Below are 15796 nucleotides of genomic sequence, written 5' to 3' on the forward strand. Positions count from 1 at the left end.
ATTCCTGGCATAATAATTTAAATGATCAAATGATACAGAGGAGACTTGTTAGCTGAGAAACAGCCTCCTAGTTGGCCCCATGGGCCCGGTGCTGCCACGCATGCATTGCAAAACAGCTCCTCTGTTGTGCTAAAGAATCCTGCTTCTCTTCCCCCCCGCCCCCCTTTCAGGAGCAGACTTTTTCTACACTTTGCCTAGGTGTATACTTGGGACTTAAGACTCCGTCACATATTCATGGCAATCTTTTTGTCTTCTTTGCCATTCTTCAGCACGTGAGAAGACTCATTAGAGATTATTCCTCTACATGTGAAGGGTCGGAACAGCACTTGTGTCATTAGGTCCAGCCTGTGAAATGTTCAAAGGCGCCTGAGTGGGGAAAGTCTAAGAGTCACTCTTTGGAAACAAGTCTCAGCGGAATTGTGTGTCTCTGTTGAAACTGCGACGCAGAAAGCTCTGTAAAGTGCTTTACAGGCAGCGCGCACAGTAAAACAGCTATTTTGCTTTTTTTGAAAAGTAGGAGTGTATGGATATCTTGTGAATCTCAGGAGTTGTTTCTGCAGAGCTTTGTTTGGGCCTGTTTCCACAGATCCAGCACCCGTGCTGGAGGCCTCACACAGCCTGGAGGAAAGACTGCAGAACCTTCACAGTTTGGCCCCAGACGGCGAGGCCCTGGTACGAGAGATCAGCGGGCACTGGAAGAAACACCTGGAGTGCCTTGAAAAGACAGGTCAGGCCAAAAACATCTGCATCAGGAAGCAGTCCCACTGGAAAGCAGTTCTTTGTAATGCAGCAATGAAGTGGCTGCCATTGTACAGATCTGAAAGAGCAGGCCAGGTATGAATGAACCAGGTCCAGATGTCCTATGGTCCTGTGATAAGGAAAACACCTTGGACACATGATAACCTGTGTCGGACAGCAGGGACCCAGGTTCCATTCAGCCCAAGATTATTTTTTCTAGGAGATGGGACAATCCTAAGCGAGATAAAAAAGAACATAAGAAGCTGGGTCCAAACTAGTTTAATGATAATCAAACAGATTATTTTAGGAGGATGGTGGAATGAAGGGGTGCTGTTAATTCAAGAGTGAGCTTGTGAGATGGCTAGGGTGGTGGCGTATATAAACCTTTTGCCAGATTGGATGTCTACACTAGGAAATGGGGAAAGTACTTGAGCTTTCTGGAGGGCTCCTAGGAAGTTTTGTACTGTAGAGAGACGTATACAATGTCCTTTTGTTTTGTCAATTACATACTGTATGTTTATTTGGTTTACAGGTGCTTATTTTGTTATTGTATTGTGTTGCAATCAATAATCATGGTTGTTAGGTTAATAAGTGGTAAGGACGAATGGAGTGGTTTCAGGAGGTAACCATGTTGTAAGCTGTGTGTTTTGTACGCCGTTTAAAAAAACTAAAACGATTATTCATAAAAGACGTTCCAGTTCCAGGTTACAAGGGTTACCAGGCCATAGGAAAGCTGTGAATTCCACCAAAATATCTGGAGAAATGTGAATAATGGTCACCTTAAGATGACTATTTCAATTAGAAATCAATTGTCGCATTTACCTGGTAATATCAGATCACTAAGCTGATGTTGGAGAACTCATGCCAGGGTTTTTCTTCCACAGAAGCCTCAGAGGACGGCCCAGCAGTCTCAGGGGCAGCGGTGACAGAGGAGGCCTTAGAATCCAGCTCTCCAGCCTCCGTGATGACGCCCAACAGCACACCGGCTCCCGGGGCCCCAGGCTCCCCGCAGCAAAACTACCAGGACCCAGCTGAGGACCGAGGGTGAGAACCAGTGATGCACCCCTTGCCTGCCTCTGACTGGCAATCTTTATATGTTTACATACAGTTCAAATTTCCTAAATTAAAAGACACAAATGAACCCCATAACTGCCTGTGCCACCCAATGCCTACAGCTCAGAGTACTGCCGTTTATTTTTGGTATAATATGAAATAGGCCATGTGTTTAATGAATGTTAAGTTTAACCCTTCAGTGTTCTAAACCTTTTCCCCATGCAAAGATGTTCTCAATCCATTTTAGTGCTCTTCAAGGCAGCAATACGCAATGTTTGCTGATGTAAAAATAAATGAGAAGGTCTGTGAACCTGTGCAATAAATTTGTCCATTTAGCTTGTCCTGGGGATATTTTGAGTTGCAATTAGATGCCGGCAACAAAAGCAGTAGTGAAAGGTTTTTAAAAAATAAACCAAAGCTGAATTGAACATGGCTCCAAAAAGGTGAAACAACAGCCGCTTCTGTCACATTCAAGTTGTATTACTTGTCACACGTGATGTTTCAAGGTGGTAGAAAGGTCTCATGGCTAGGGCTGTGAAGATATGTCATATGAAACCAAAATCGCAACAATCAGAACCTGTGTTGCAGTGAGAGAAAGCAGAATCGCGACACAACCCTTCCAACTGCGAGCTGGCTTGGGGCTGACAGTGAATGTGTCCCAGGGCCGAGGCTGTAACGATAACGGATGGTTGCTAGCTGGCTGGGTGCTGACTGGGTGATGTATCCCCGGGACTGTTGTCAGCTCTCATCCCGACTGAAGCCTCGCAGCGCCGGGAGACTGGGGCAGAAGACAGAAAACCTTAGATTAGTCGTCTATCTATAAAGTTAACGTTACTGATAAATTTGTGGGTTAGCCCAGAGATGTTAACCATGGTCAAAACAAGCATACTAAAAATAACTGAGCGTGTTGAACAATGTTATAGTCTTATGTCACCCACAAAGAATTTGCTAACGTTTTAAACCTTTTACTAGCTACTTGTCAACCAGCACCTTTACAGTAGGCACCAAAGCACTTTTCCTGTTGGTCCCCCTACAGGTTGGAAGTGCAGTTGGCCATTACTGTTACCTTACCGTTATTCTTATTGTCTCAGTTGAACTACAATCTTGCATAGTGTGGTTATTGCTGATAGAGGGCCACAAAGCAAATGCTGAAGTGCCATTCACCCTGTTACGAGTTGATGAACCACTGAAATGGTTTTGGAAACATTATTTTCCAAAACAATCAAGGTTTGTATAAAATCGTTGTTCCAACATCGTGATACGAACCGAATCGTGGGTTTGCTGTATTGTTACAGCTCTACTCATGGCACAAAGTGCATAGTGTTACTTAAATGGGTAGCTATGATGTAGTGAAGTAACTGAAACTGAGTTTTTTTTTCTTCCAGGGAGGAGGAGGAGAGTGCCAATGCTGGTTTGGCTGACAGACTATCAGAGGCCGAGGAGAAGATCAAGGTTCTGCATTCATGTAAGTGGTTTAAACACTGACACGTACTGTAGCTGTTACATTTCATCTCAACCTCAGCCACTATGTGTATTATTACTGTACAGTCTGCTGAAGCACAGACTGCTGCTTTGTTGACGTAACTATAAGATTAAACTAACCCCAAAGAATGTTTTTTTTTTTGCAAAAAACAATTTAACATACAGTTTTTGATACACTTTGACAAAATCCCAGGTAACCCTATCCTATACCACCATTACAAATGTACAATATGACATATCAGAGCATCATTTCAGTGGTAAAAAATAAAATCCAAATGAGGCAAGGGAAAAAATTAACATTAACTAAATAAAAAATAATAATGAAAAAAATACATTATTTTCAACCTGATCCAGAACTGGCTGCCAAATGGTAGAAAAATTAAGGGTACAGTTGATGCATACGATCTCTAATCCAAATTGAACTTTGGAGGAAATCCAATTTTTATTTAAGCAGTATAAGACTTCTAGCCAGGAGTGTAGCTCAGATTAACACATGTTTCAACGAAATCTGTTGTTTTGCAAATGCATTCTTTGACTGGTAATGTTTGAAGTAAAAATGAAAAAGAAATCTAAATTCAGTAATGTAGCTTTAAGGTCAAAGTTCATGTGTTTTTTTTCATTGTCTGCATCTCCCCAGCTCTGAATACTGCACAGACAGAGCTGCTGGACCTGCGGTGTAAATACAACCAGGAGATGACCAACAAGTAAGAGTCTGCCTCCCATTATACATTTTGTGTTTAGGTCATTTCTGACAAACTTGTATTTACCACCTCCCCCAAATTATGGTGGTTACACACTGGCATCTCCGTCATCTTCCTCACTGGTGCTCACTGTAGCATTCCAAGTGCTGAAGCCGCTCTTCTTCATTTTGCCTACATAAACACATCAGTGTGGAGTTGAGGAATGCCATTGTAAAGGCGGAGAGTGACTCAGCCACTAATGCTGGTCGATGAGAGAGGTCTCTGTTTGCCTTCACTGGGAGTTGGGCCATGACAGCCCTCAAGAAGAATTGCTCCATTTAAAGATTGCTTCAGAAAACACTCTACCTTGTCCTGGTCTTTGAGCGCAATGTATCCACCGCACGCCTGAAATGAATCTGAGCTTGTATGAAGGATGTCAATAGACATTCAAAGTAAACGCTCTTGTGTTTGGGTTTGTGCTCCAGAGCACAGTCAGTCAGTTGCTGCTAATGGATTTTCTCCCAGGCTTCATCCATGGCGCAATTGAACTGATGTTTTTAGACCCACTGCCATCCATTTTGTTGAATTGGACATTTTTTCAGTTGGGGCTTACCTTTTGCGTGCATCTACAGGTTGAAAGACCAGCTCTGTTACATGATACAATGTAACCATGGGATTAAAAATTGAAAGACCATAAACTGGTGTATTTGAAGACATTGATTCCTTAAGAATTGTCTTAAATGTCTCATATATAAGAATTGTAGGTACTGTCATTTTTTTGTATTATTTCAATTGTCGTTTGGTTTGGATATCAGGGGCACTTTTCACCGCAGCATCTCGTGTTCATTTTAAATGCCATCTAGCACCGGCTTCACTCTTTGTTGCAAGTTTTAAAATGTCTCGGTATTGATGTTGTTCCTTCTCCGTCCTTCCGTCTGTCAAACAAAGACATGGCCCAGCACTAGGCTGGGCTGGGCTGGGTTGAAAGTAGCACCACTGACCCCAGAGCTCCAGCTGCAGTTATCCCTCCCTAACCCTGAGCCTCTGAACACCGGGCCGGCTTCAATTACTCTCACTGACTGTTTCCTCAATGTTGATAAGAAAGACTATTTGTCTGCTTCGGCTTGAGTAGCTGAGCAGGTAATCAATACAAAACATTTTCCGTACTGCACAAGTTCATTAAACGTGGCGCTGACACCTGTTAGTGTTTGCTGTCGGCAGGGCGCCATCTATCCTGGGCTTATTGATAGGACCGGGGCATGGCCAGGACCCTCTGGAACCAGGGCTGCACCACACACCACCGGTGATCTTTAACGCCAAGAATATGTTAGGTTTGAGACAGTCTCCTTGTCAAATGGATTCCTCATCTCACTGTCGAAATAGTATTGTCTTCTTGTCATAATGATTCCATTGGATCACTAACATTGTAGGTAATTCGTTCTGCAGACTGATGGGAGAGCAGTTAAATGCAAACATGAAAGAAACGTTCGGTTGAAGGCAGTTTCTATAATGTGGATTAAAAAGAAGTCTTAATATGTTCTTTGAAGATATTTTTTGTGGTAAAAACGGTCCACTGTGTCGCGGAAACCTGCGTAACCTATGTGCATGTTCAAATCAATGACGGCATCCTCGTTAATTCATCCCTATCTACCTTTTGAAAACCAGGTCCCACGTGTGCAAAATAAAACTGTTGCACTTCAAACAAACCTCATGAATAATCCTGCTGAGCTTCTGTTTAAATTAGACTTCTGTGATTGTAAGATGTATGGAGGCAAGTTGGAGTTCAATCTCAAGAGAGGATAGAATCACACATCCATCCGTTGGGCCTTTATACATACAGCGTTTACACAGAGCCAGAGCTATGATGGAGGACACAGAGGGCCTGCCATCGGTACACTGTTTAAGCATCTGGGGTTTCTATTATAATATATATCCATAACACACAAAACAGGTGATGGATTTTTCAAGCAGATTTTGATGCATGTTTTACTCAATAAACTTTTTAAATTATGTTTTTCCTGAATATTCCTGTTAAGTCATTGAAACTGCATCCTGTAAGGGGATACAATTTAAAGAAAGTATAATAGAACAGTTAAATAAACATATACAATTAAAAATTTTAACTTTTGGGTGGTAAGTGAAGGATTTCCTATCGGGTTGTGGTAACACTATGGGAATCAGTTATTATTCAGTTATGCGTGAATGGTACTGAAGTGTTAGCAGAGGGACAGTGATGCACTCAGTTGCCACTATATACGGTACACCTATAGCAAAAACTAATGCAGTCATGTTGGAGGCTGTAGTTTGTGCTGCTGGTGAACTGTACTGTGTTATACTGACAGGTTCTTATAATATTTAACCTAGTGCTGCCTTCCCATCAACCATGAACCAATTGTTTCTTCTGGGTCCAAATAGAAAATTAGCTTGTTTTGGTGCTTTTCACAACTTTTTTGGCACTTTTTCTATGCTTCTAACCCTTTTTTAAAAACGTTTTGGTCTTTTTTTTTTTAATTCTTGCTCAATAAACCTAATTTAATTGACATTGTAACTCATTATCATTTGACTTTTTGAGATTTTTGAGTTTATATAAGCAGAAATTATTAATTATTTGGATTAATAGTTCAGAGGATGTTGAGTGAATCACAGACAACTAAAATACAATTGAATAAAACACCCAAAATTAAATGGAAGTAATCATTAATTTTACCCCCAAAGTACAACATAGTATTGCACCATTCTGTATATGGCTTGAGGCTTAACTCTTTATATTTGATTTCCTAAAATGCACATGAGGAAAATAAGATTTTTGAGTTTAAAGAAGAGAAATTATGAATAGACTAATAGTGCAGAGGATGTTGAGTGAATCACAGACTGGTTCACGTCAAAGTTTAGTCAAGACACTATTTTAAAACCATGTATTTATTTCAAATTTTATACAATTGAATAAAACACCCGAAATTCAATGGAAGTAATCATTAATTTTACCTGCAAAGAATGTTGTATGGCTTCTATGATGTACATGCAGTACAACATCTAAGTTATTTTGGGGCAATTTTTTTGTAAGAAAGTTATATTTCTGATCTAAAAATAACTTTGAAAACAAAAAAGGGTCTTTCCTCCTTGATACAAATGTGGTGGACAAAATATTGGAAACACCTCTCAGAATTTATTGAGTGTATATGTCAGAGATTAGGGCTTGTCTGGAAGAGAAGGTTTAACGAGAAAAATGTCCTTCATTTACAGTTATTTACAACATGTGATAATATGATAGCTGTGAATATGACTAAAACGTCCTGCTCCAGAAGTCAAACTCCATGGTCTCTACTACTAATTGCTTTGTCCTTGGGGTCAAACTTTACCCGTTTTTCAAAGTCTTACACAAAAGAATTTAGGTTTTATTTAACTAAATTGCAGATGTTATACTATATTTTACAGCATTTGGATATAGAAAACCATTTCCTGAATGTCTTCCTCGGATTTGAACTTGTCAAAATATATAATTATTTTTTATTTTTTACTCAAAAAGAAGGGATAAAATCATATAAATGAGGTTTAATGACCATGAATTAAAAAAAAAAAAATTGTAAAACTTGTGGTATCAAAGACTTATCGTAAGCTGTGAGACAGTTGATTTGTTGTAGGAATCAAAAACTATTCAAATTTTTGAATTTGGGATCATTTTAAACACAGCTGTTACTATGGACATGTTGGCTGCTCTGAAGTTACGGGATTGTTCTATTTGTTGGTTTCACCATCAGGAAAAGTTAATATGCCTGTGTTTTAGGGGTGAGCCGTGTTGCTCTGTAGTCACCCAGCTTGATTAGTTATTCTTAAACGAGGCACTGAAGCAAAAACTGCCGTGCAGTACAACTGCAACTCCCATCTTAAATAAACTTAAATCCATCCCATTTGATTTAATGTGTGTTTACATCCCAAATAATCCCAAAGTACAACATAGTATGGCGCCATACTGTATATGGTTTAAGGCTTATAACTAGGAATTCCTGAAATGGACATGGGGAAAATAAAGATGTATTTACTTCTAAAACTTCTTTAAAAGGGAACTGTGACTGTCATGCTTTAGCTTTTTTCTTCTTTCTTTTTTAAGAATTATATAATTAACAAAATCTGTAACAACAGGTATGCTGTGTTTTTTTTATGTGTACTGGAGAGTGAGGGTATCTGTTCGGTAATCCTGTGGTTCTCTCTCTGTGTTTGTGTGTGTGTGTGTGTGTGTGTGTGTGTGTGTGTGTGTGTTCCAGGGCAGCGGAGGTCGACTCCATCATGGCGAGTCTTGACAAAGCAAACCAGGTGAGTACAGTCTTCCTGTGCACTTCTCTGATTGAGATGCTCCTTCGTTAAGGTAATCACTCCTGTAATCAAGCCTTGGCTTTAATTAGACACCCTCCGTCCTGTGTCCCCCCCCAACCCCCACCCTGTTCTTCCTCCCACATCCACCTCCCCTCCCCTGAGCGTGTGATTAGCGAGTGTAAGCCTGAGCCCCCCCTCAGTGGGCGCTATGGCAGCACGGCTCCACTCAGCAGAGAGCGGTAGACTGCCGAGCGCGATTGATGCCAGAGCGCCAAACGCCAGGGTTCATAGTTATCTCACTGTCTTGATTGCTTCCTCTTCTGGTGATACCTCTTTTTCTTCTGCTCCCCTTCTTCTCCCCCTCTGCTTTTCTCTCTCATGCTCTTTTTCTCACTCTGCTGCTCTCTGCCAGCAGCTCCTAGATAAATGTTCTCAAAATGAATCATTAATTAGCCGGCCGGGTGTGACAGAGCAGGTAAACAGTTTGGGGAATGAAGTGGGCTGACTAAACAGCCCCCTCAGCAGAATAAAACGGTGGCTGTACTCGTCTGTGTGGGCCCCTACTCGGGTTTTCAGTCGGCTCTAAAATTTCCGAGCAATGGCACCTCTTTTTGATTTATGTATATGCTCTCACCTTGATCAACTCATTAGCCAATTGATGCGGCTCGTGTACGAAAACTGTAACGCTGTGATACCTTGTGTGTGTGTGTGTGTGTGCGTACAGAGAGCGGAAAAGGCCCAGAGGGAAGTGGACAGGCTGAAGGAGCAGTTAGCCACAGGGAACTGCCATCCAGCAGAGGGCACTAGCAGGGTAAGAATAATGTCCCTTCGCTGACTGTTATCTGATTTTTGGCCATATCCAAGCAGTGGTAACTAAGTGTATTTACTCAAGTGCTTCACTCAATATATCCTTGTACATTTACTCTGCTACAGTCATGTAGATGTAGTTACTAGTTCCTTTTCAGAATTCTAGGATACTAAGACACCATTGCTTTGTAGTTCACTTCCCAGAGATATTCTGTCAATCCACTATTTCCCTCAGCTTGGGTTTTTGAGGTTTTGTAGGTAGTGCAAAATGTCTTATCAGTCAATTGAAAATACAGATTTATTCTTAGAATGAAACGTTATTCCAAAATGGCCCCTCAAGGACCAAAATTGACATTTAATTCAATTCAATTCTATCTATAGTATGAACTCAGAACAAGAGTTATCTCGAGACACTTTACAGATAGAGTAGGTCTAGACCATACTCTATAATTTACAAAGGCAATAACATGGACAAAAACATAGTTCCACATATGCAAAAAAAGACAAAGTAAATAACAGCAACAGCCACTTCCTAGTGCAGGACACATACAACAACATTAAAAAATGAATTTGTTTTTATAAATTCTGAATAACATAGCCTTTACTGTATAATTTTAACAAACTGAACAAGATTTGTTCAATTTGTACTTGCTCTAGTTCAAAGGATTGTGTTTCTGTCTAAATCAAGACAAGTCAAACTCATGTATAAATTTCAGCTGTCTAACATTTAGTTCAAGGTCTTAAAACATGATGTTAATTTCTCTTCTTGGAAATGAATAAATTACAACTAACACCTAAATTTAGACAGGTGTGCAAATCATAAGATTACAAAACCAGTGACAGAGACCCGCCGAGTGGCTTTTAATTAGTACAGACATGCTACCTCCTTGTTATCAGATACAGTCCCTATTAAACATTGAAATGCAGGATTAATGGTGAGCTGAAGTCAAATTGTTCTCACATCCTAACTGTAAATTACATATAAACTGCATAGGTTGTGGTTCACTGGCTGGCCTCTCACCTTCCCCTCACTCCTTCTATCACTTTCTTCCCCTCCCTCCCCCTCACACCCTCTGCCACGTCTCCTTGTTCTCGCCCTGTCAGGAGAAGAACGAGAAGGGCGAGGTGTTGCCCTTGCAGCTAGAGGCCGCCCTGCTGGCTAAAGACCGCGAAATCCTCCGTCTTCTGGAAAACATTCAGCGGCTGCAGTTCACATTACAGGAATTTCAAGAGACCTCGGCCAATCAGATGCTAGAGCTGGAGCGCCAGCTTGCCTATAAAACAGAAGCTATCGAGGTGAGTGGCATGCGCCACGCGAGAGGTGACAGAACACGGCAAACACTCCCTCAGGCCTCAGCAGCTCTGGTAACCAATGAGACTCCTATTAATAAGAAATATAACATGCTGCTTTTCTTTTTCCATTTCAGAGATTAGAAGCTAAACTGCAATCCCAGATGGACTATGAAGAGATTAAAACTGAACTCAGGTGATCTTTTGAGTGTACACTGAATGTCATACATAACTGAAAGTTGTTCAATATCAACTGACGCAAGATACACATCACAAATGGCTGCAACATATTGCGACATTAAAATTTAACGTTCATTCTTTTTTAAGTGGTGCCTTTTATGTTCAATATAATGTTCAATTGGTTTAATAAAAGAATGTTGGAAACGATTTCCTTTTATTTGTTTTAAATTCAACAAACAATTTGTTGTACTGTAGAAGAATTCTGAAAGCAGCAGACATGCAGAACTGAGTACATTTTATTAACCGTTTATTCACTGCGAGTAATGTCATTCTCGGGATATTCAACAACACTATCACCTATTGCATATTTTCCTCATATCGTGCAGCCCAAATACATAACAGTGTGCCTTTAAGTTCACAAAAATTAACTTTTTTCTGCACGTTTTGTTTCTGTCTGTAGTATCCTCAAGGTGATGAAGCTGGCTTCAGCAAACGGCAGCTCGACCCAGGTATATATGCTCCTGCACCCTCTTATTATTGTACAGCAGCTTGAAACAGACTTGTTGTTCTCTCCTCAAAGTAGACCTTTGTTTTCTTCTTAATGTCCTCACGCTGTCCGGGAATAAAAGCTACAGCAGTGACATTGAAAGCTTCTCTGATCGTCATCCATTATAAGGATATCTACAGCCACTGCGATTGATTCATCGAAAGTTAACAGCTTTTGTGCACGTGTGTGTTTGTGTTTGCATAGGATTCTGCCAAGGCTGCAGAGGCTATTTTGCTGGATAAAGAGGCCTTTCTTCCGTCTCACAAATACCTGGTGGATAAAGCCCACATTTTGCAGAGCATTGGTAAAACATTTGTCTCTCACGTTTGATTTTTCTGTCTATAAAACCGAGTTTAAAGACAATTCCACAAGATTCTTAACGACAAGCAAAGAGTTTTGTCATCGTCTAAAAGCTCCCCATAATTCACTGATTGCTTGGTACTCATTTGTCAGACTCAATCAAATAACTTAAATATCTTTGCATAAACTGAGGCTGTATGATGTAGTTTGGGTTTGCAAGGTGCTAGAAAGCAAGTGAGTTAATTAAATATCCGCCATCATCTTGATTACACTAGTACTTACTAGTATGTGTCATATATGAGTAAAATATACATGTGTTTTCTGCCTCCAGATGATAACCAGTCTGAGGATTTGGGTAGGGAGATTGGCAGGCCGCCTTGCTCCCACTCGTCCTCCTCTCATGCGGATGGCCGGGCCTCCCCCAGCCCCGGTCCCCCCACCCTGGACGGCTCCTCCTCCAGCCACGATCAACCCCGACCATTTGCCGAGTCACCAAGCTCTGGCGACAGACTGTCAGGAGACCACATCCTTCACAAGCAGCTTCTCTCCCCACACTTTAAGAAGGAGGGCCTCATGGCTTTTCCCACCGCCCTCTATGCAGCCAAAGTGGCCCTCATGTCAGCCACCCATGGGTCCGTGGGGGCAAGCAGCGTCGACGCTGGCTTGCCCAGCGACCAGTCCGAAAGCGGCAGCTCGACTGCAGGAGACGAGGACCAACTGGACACGGCCGAGATCGCCTTCCAGGTGAAGGAGCAGCTGCTGAAGCATAACATTGGCCAGCGGGTGTTTGGCCACTACGTGCTGGGTCTCTCCCAGGGCTCGGTCAGTGAGATCTTGGCAAGACCCAAACCCTGGAGGAAGCTGACTGTGAAAGGCAAAGAACCTTTCATTAAGATGAAGCAGTTCCTCTCGGATGAACAGAATATCCTCGCACTAAGGACCATCCAGGTCCGCCAGAGAGGTGAGTGGAAAAGACAGTGGCATGACAGAAAATGTAAAAAAATAAAGCATGTGAATGAACAATACACTCCATTTTGTATTTGTAGCCTGACCAATCAAGACAGATTTCACAGAAGTCACCTCTTTAACTATGCGTTCTATACCACTGGCTTGGTAGTGGAAATAAGTGTCAACAAAACTATGAATAGGTCAAAACCAACAATGCATTTATCTCACTAACTAGAGCTGAGCGATTAATCGCTTTCAAATCGAAATTGAGATTTGACATAATGCGATTAGCCAATCATGAAGACCGTGATCTAATCAACTGTGCAATATTTAGTTGAATGTTTAGTGTAACATTTGGTCTAAAAACGTGTATTCCTCTTTGTATTATTACATTTACTGTTTTTTCATAAGATAAATGCTCGAATAATCTTACATATCACAGATTGTTTACAGAAATGCCTTATTTTTCAATTAATTTGTATAACTTTATCTAACATAATGGTAATTAAGATGTAGATGCTGCTGTTGAACTGAGGCAGATCAGAAACCTCAATTTACAAGAAAGTATTTTTTTAATGAAACGGTTCATTTCCTTATTATAACTTTAGCTCTTGTGATAAATGTTCTGTGTTTTACTGTTAAATGTTCCATGCTTATTAAAAGAAAAACACTTATTGCTGGCAGTTGATATCTACAGTATGTTCTCATCCTTGCATAAGAATAAAGAGCAGTTTTGATTGTGCCTAATGTTATAATGCTCCATGACATGTTCTCTATTACACAGTCAATGTTGAACTTTAGCTAAACTTTTAAGACAAAATCGCAAATGGAATCGTAATCGCGATATCTGGTAGAAAAATTGCAGTTCGATTTTCCCCCTAAATCATTCAACCCCTATAACACAGTATTGTGTGTGTAGCCAAAACCTGATATATGTTATTTTTCTGTGTTTTCCAAAAACACATCAGTATGCCATACTGTTGCACTGGGTGACATGTTCCTTCATTATCAACATACGGCGCTGTAATTTATTTTGAGTCAATCCCACATACCCCATCCTGCTGCTGGAAATACACACCAAAACAAGAAATATGCATTCATCCGCAGCTGAATATAGTCCCCACCAAATACACTATTTATTCTTGTTCGAGCAATGTTTGCTCAAAACTACAGGGCCTGGCTGTAGGAAAATTACTCAGCCTGTTCTAAAATTGAAAGTATGTATTTTCTGCCCCCTCCCTTTTTTCAAGGATTAGGTAGACTAGGTTAAACTTTAACCAGCAAGTACTAGTGCATAAAGCAATCGTCCTTAACAACCGACAGTTAACTTTTACCCCCACCCTTGTTTTGTCTTGAAAAGATATGGTTTAGACAACATGGATAAACCGGTGTATCCATAGGTGACCAGAGCCACCAAAATAAGAACTAGGTTGTTAAAAATAAATGTTTTGAGAGTTTTCAAGGTGTTGACGAGAATATGAAGTTATGATATAGCAAGGAGTTTTTAGTGCAGATGTAATCATGCCATCTTGTTTTGGTGCCTTAGCTTCTGGACCGGTGTACGTTTAAACTCTCTAATCTACTTGGACCTCATCCTTGACTTCATTGCGGCATCCTCTGCCATGTTTGTAGTGTTACTTTTAAACTTTGTTTTCTCCCCAGATTCACAGCTTTTGAAAGTTGAGCTTCCCGTATACTGCAACCTCAGACAGCACACGCTCAAAGGCAGCCATTGATCTACCAGTCAAAAGCAAAGCCTTGGAACTGCTCTCTGATCAACCATCCCACTCACCCCCCTCCTTTCCCCTCTCTCTATCTCTTTCTGTTACCCTCTGTGGCAGGGAGCATCACTCCGCGCATCCGAACTCCTGAAACTGGGTCAGACGACGCCATTAGGAATATCCTGGAGCAGGCCAAGAAGGAGATCCAGTCCCAGAGGGGAGGTGAGGAATGGAGCTGCCAGTCATAAGCCATAGTTTAAAGCCATATTGATTGATTTTTTTCTTTCTATTGACAACAATGTTTACTGTTTTATCATGATTTTGGCTCAGAATTGGATTGCATCTAAACAGGAAAGTTGATTTAAGAATGTATCGGTGTCAGGAGTGTGGGTCTTTTTTTGTTTAGGTGATGGCAAGTCGTCTCTGAACAGCTCATCAGGCAGAAGCAATAACGGCGCAGGCAGCAGCTCTGACGAAACCATAAAGAACATCCTCGATCAGGCCAGGAGGGAGATGGAGGCCCAGCAGCACACCCTGATGGAGATGGACGTTTGTGGGAGGGCCCCAATGGCCAGCTCAGGAGGTCAGGTAGAGCGTCTGGGGCCCCCGGAACGCTCCAGGGGCCTACCTTTACCCATCTCCATCAAACAAGAGGAAGGAGGCTGCGTTACAGTATGCATGGCCAACTCTATCAGCAGCCCCCAGACGCCCCTCAGTGTCCTCTCCCCCGCTGCATTTGTTCAGAACATAATCCGCAAAGTCAAATCAGAGATAGGCGAAGTGGGCACTTACTTCGATCAGCACTGGTCTCAGGAGCGGGGGTCAATGGTGCTCAGCGGCGGAGGTAGCTCTCTGCCCTTCAATTCAGTCTCTCCCTCCTTGTCTTCCTCATCGTCCGGGCCCTCGGCGTTACCCCGGCCCTGGCCCCGCCTGGAGAATGGCGAGTATCTGCCCAACAGCGAGGAGGCCTCTGCTGCCGAGGACGAGCTGGGTCTGGGGCTGGGCCGGCCATTGGAGGTCAAAGTGGAGTCAGACACATCGGTAAGTGGAGAGTCTCCTGGCCCCGGCCCCGGAAGGCTTTCCTACTATCCAGCGTACATCCCCCGCGCCCTCAAGCCCACTGTGCCACCGCTGACTCCAGAGCAGTACGAGATGTACATGTACCGAGAGGTGGACACCATTGAGCTGACAAGGCAGGTGAAGGAGAAGCTGGCAAAGAACGGCATCTGTCAGAGGATCTTTGGAGAAAAGGTCAGATGTTGCTCTTACTAATTAAAACAAAACGTATGCATGCTGCAATACAAGCAGCCTGTTAATGCGCTGTTGAATCTGTTCTTACTGCAACACATTGATCAGATGTATGAGAACAATTCTGCTGCGCCAAGACACAATATAACAGTTTGGTTAGGGGTGAAAAAAAAGGTGGAGGCTGGGGGGTGTGCCATTGACCAACTGCCACTTTTCTTGTTTGAAAGCCATGATGTCTCTCTCTCATGGGTGGGCTAATTTCTCTGGGCGGGCAAAGCAGAGAAAGGGGAGGTAACCTTGCCCTTTATGACCTCATAAGGGGCAAGATTTCAGATTGGCCCATCTGAGCTTTCATTTTTTCAAAGGCAGAGCAGGATACCCACGGCTTGGTTTACTCCTATCACCATTTCTAGCCACTTATGGCGGTTTTCCACTGCGTGGTATCTACTCGACTCGCCTCGGGTCTACTCGCTTTTTTTGGTTTTCCATTA

The 15796-nt window shown here is 42.0% G+C and overlaps 1 protein-coding gene across 3 annotated transcripts in view; it reads left to right on the forward strand.

Moving 5' to 3' along the window:
• The window catches only part of cux2b (cut-like homeobox 2b), a 99058-nt gene that overhangs the window by 75075 nt on the left and 8187 nt on the right, over window positions 1-15796 (forward strand). For all 3 annotated transcript variants that reach the window (XM_034871690.1, XM_034871691.1, XM_034871692.1), the window contains exons 5-17: window positions 587-727; window positions 1623-1782; window positions 3177-3256; window positions 3911-3977; window positions 8216-8264; window positions 8989-9075; window positions 10176-10367; window positions 10499-10557; window positions 11002-11050; window positions 11293-11392; window positions 11720-12349; window positions 14178-14279; window positions 14464-15308. In XM_034871690.1, coding sequence (XP_034727581.1) covers window positions 587-727; window positions 1623-1782; window positions 3177-3256; window positions 3911-3977; window positions 8216-8264; window positions 8989-9075; window positions 10176-10367; window positions 10499-10557; window positions 11002-11050; window positions 11293-11392; window positions 11720-12349; window positions 14178-14279; window positions 14464-15308 — 2561 coding nt within the window. The remainder of the gene's footprint in view (window positions 1-586; window positions 728-1622; window positions 1783-3176; window positions 3257-3910; window positions 3978-8215; window positions 8265-8988; window positions 9076-10175; window positions 10368-10498; window positions 10558-11001; window positions 11051-11292; window positions 11393-11719; window positions 12350-14177; window positions 14280-14463; window positions 15309-15796) is intronic.

The sequence above is a fragment of the Etheostoma cragini genome, chromosome 5 (assembly GCF_013103735.1).
Source record: "Etheostoma cragini isolate CJK2018 chromosome 5, CSU_Ecrag_1.0, whole genome shotgun sequence".
Classification (NCBI taxonomy): Eukaryota; Metazoa; Chordata; class Actinopteri; order Perciformes; family Percidae; genus Etheostoma; species Etheostoma cragini.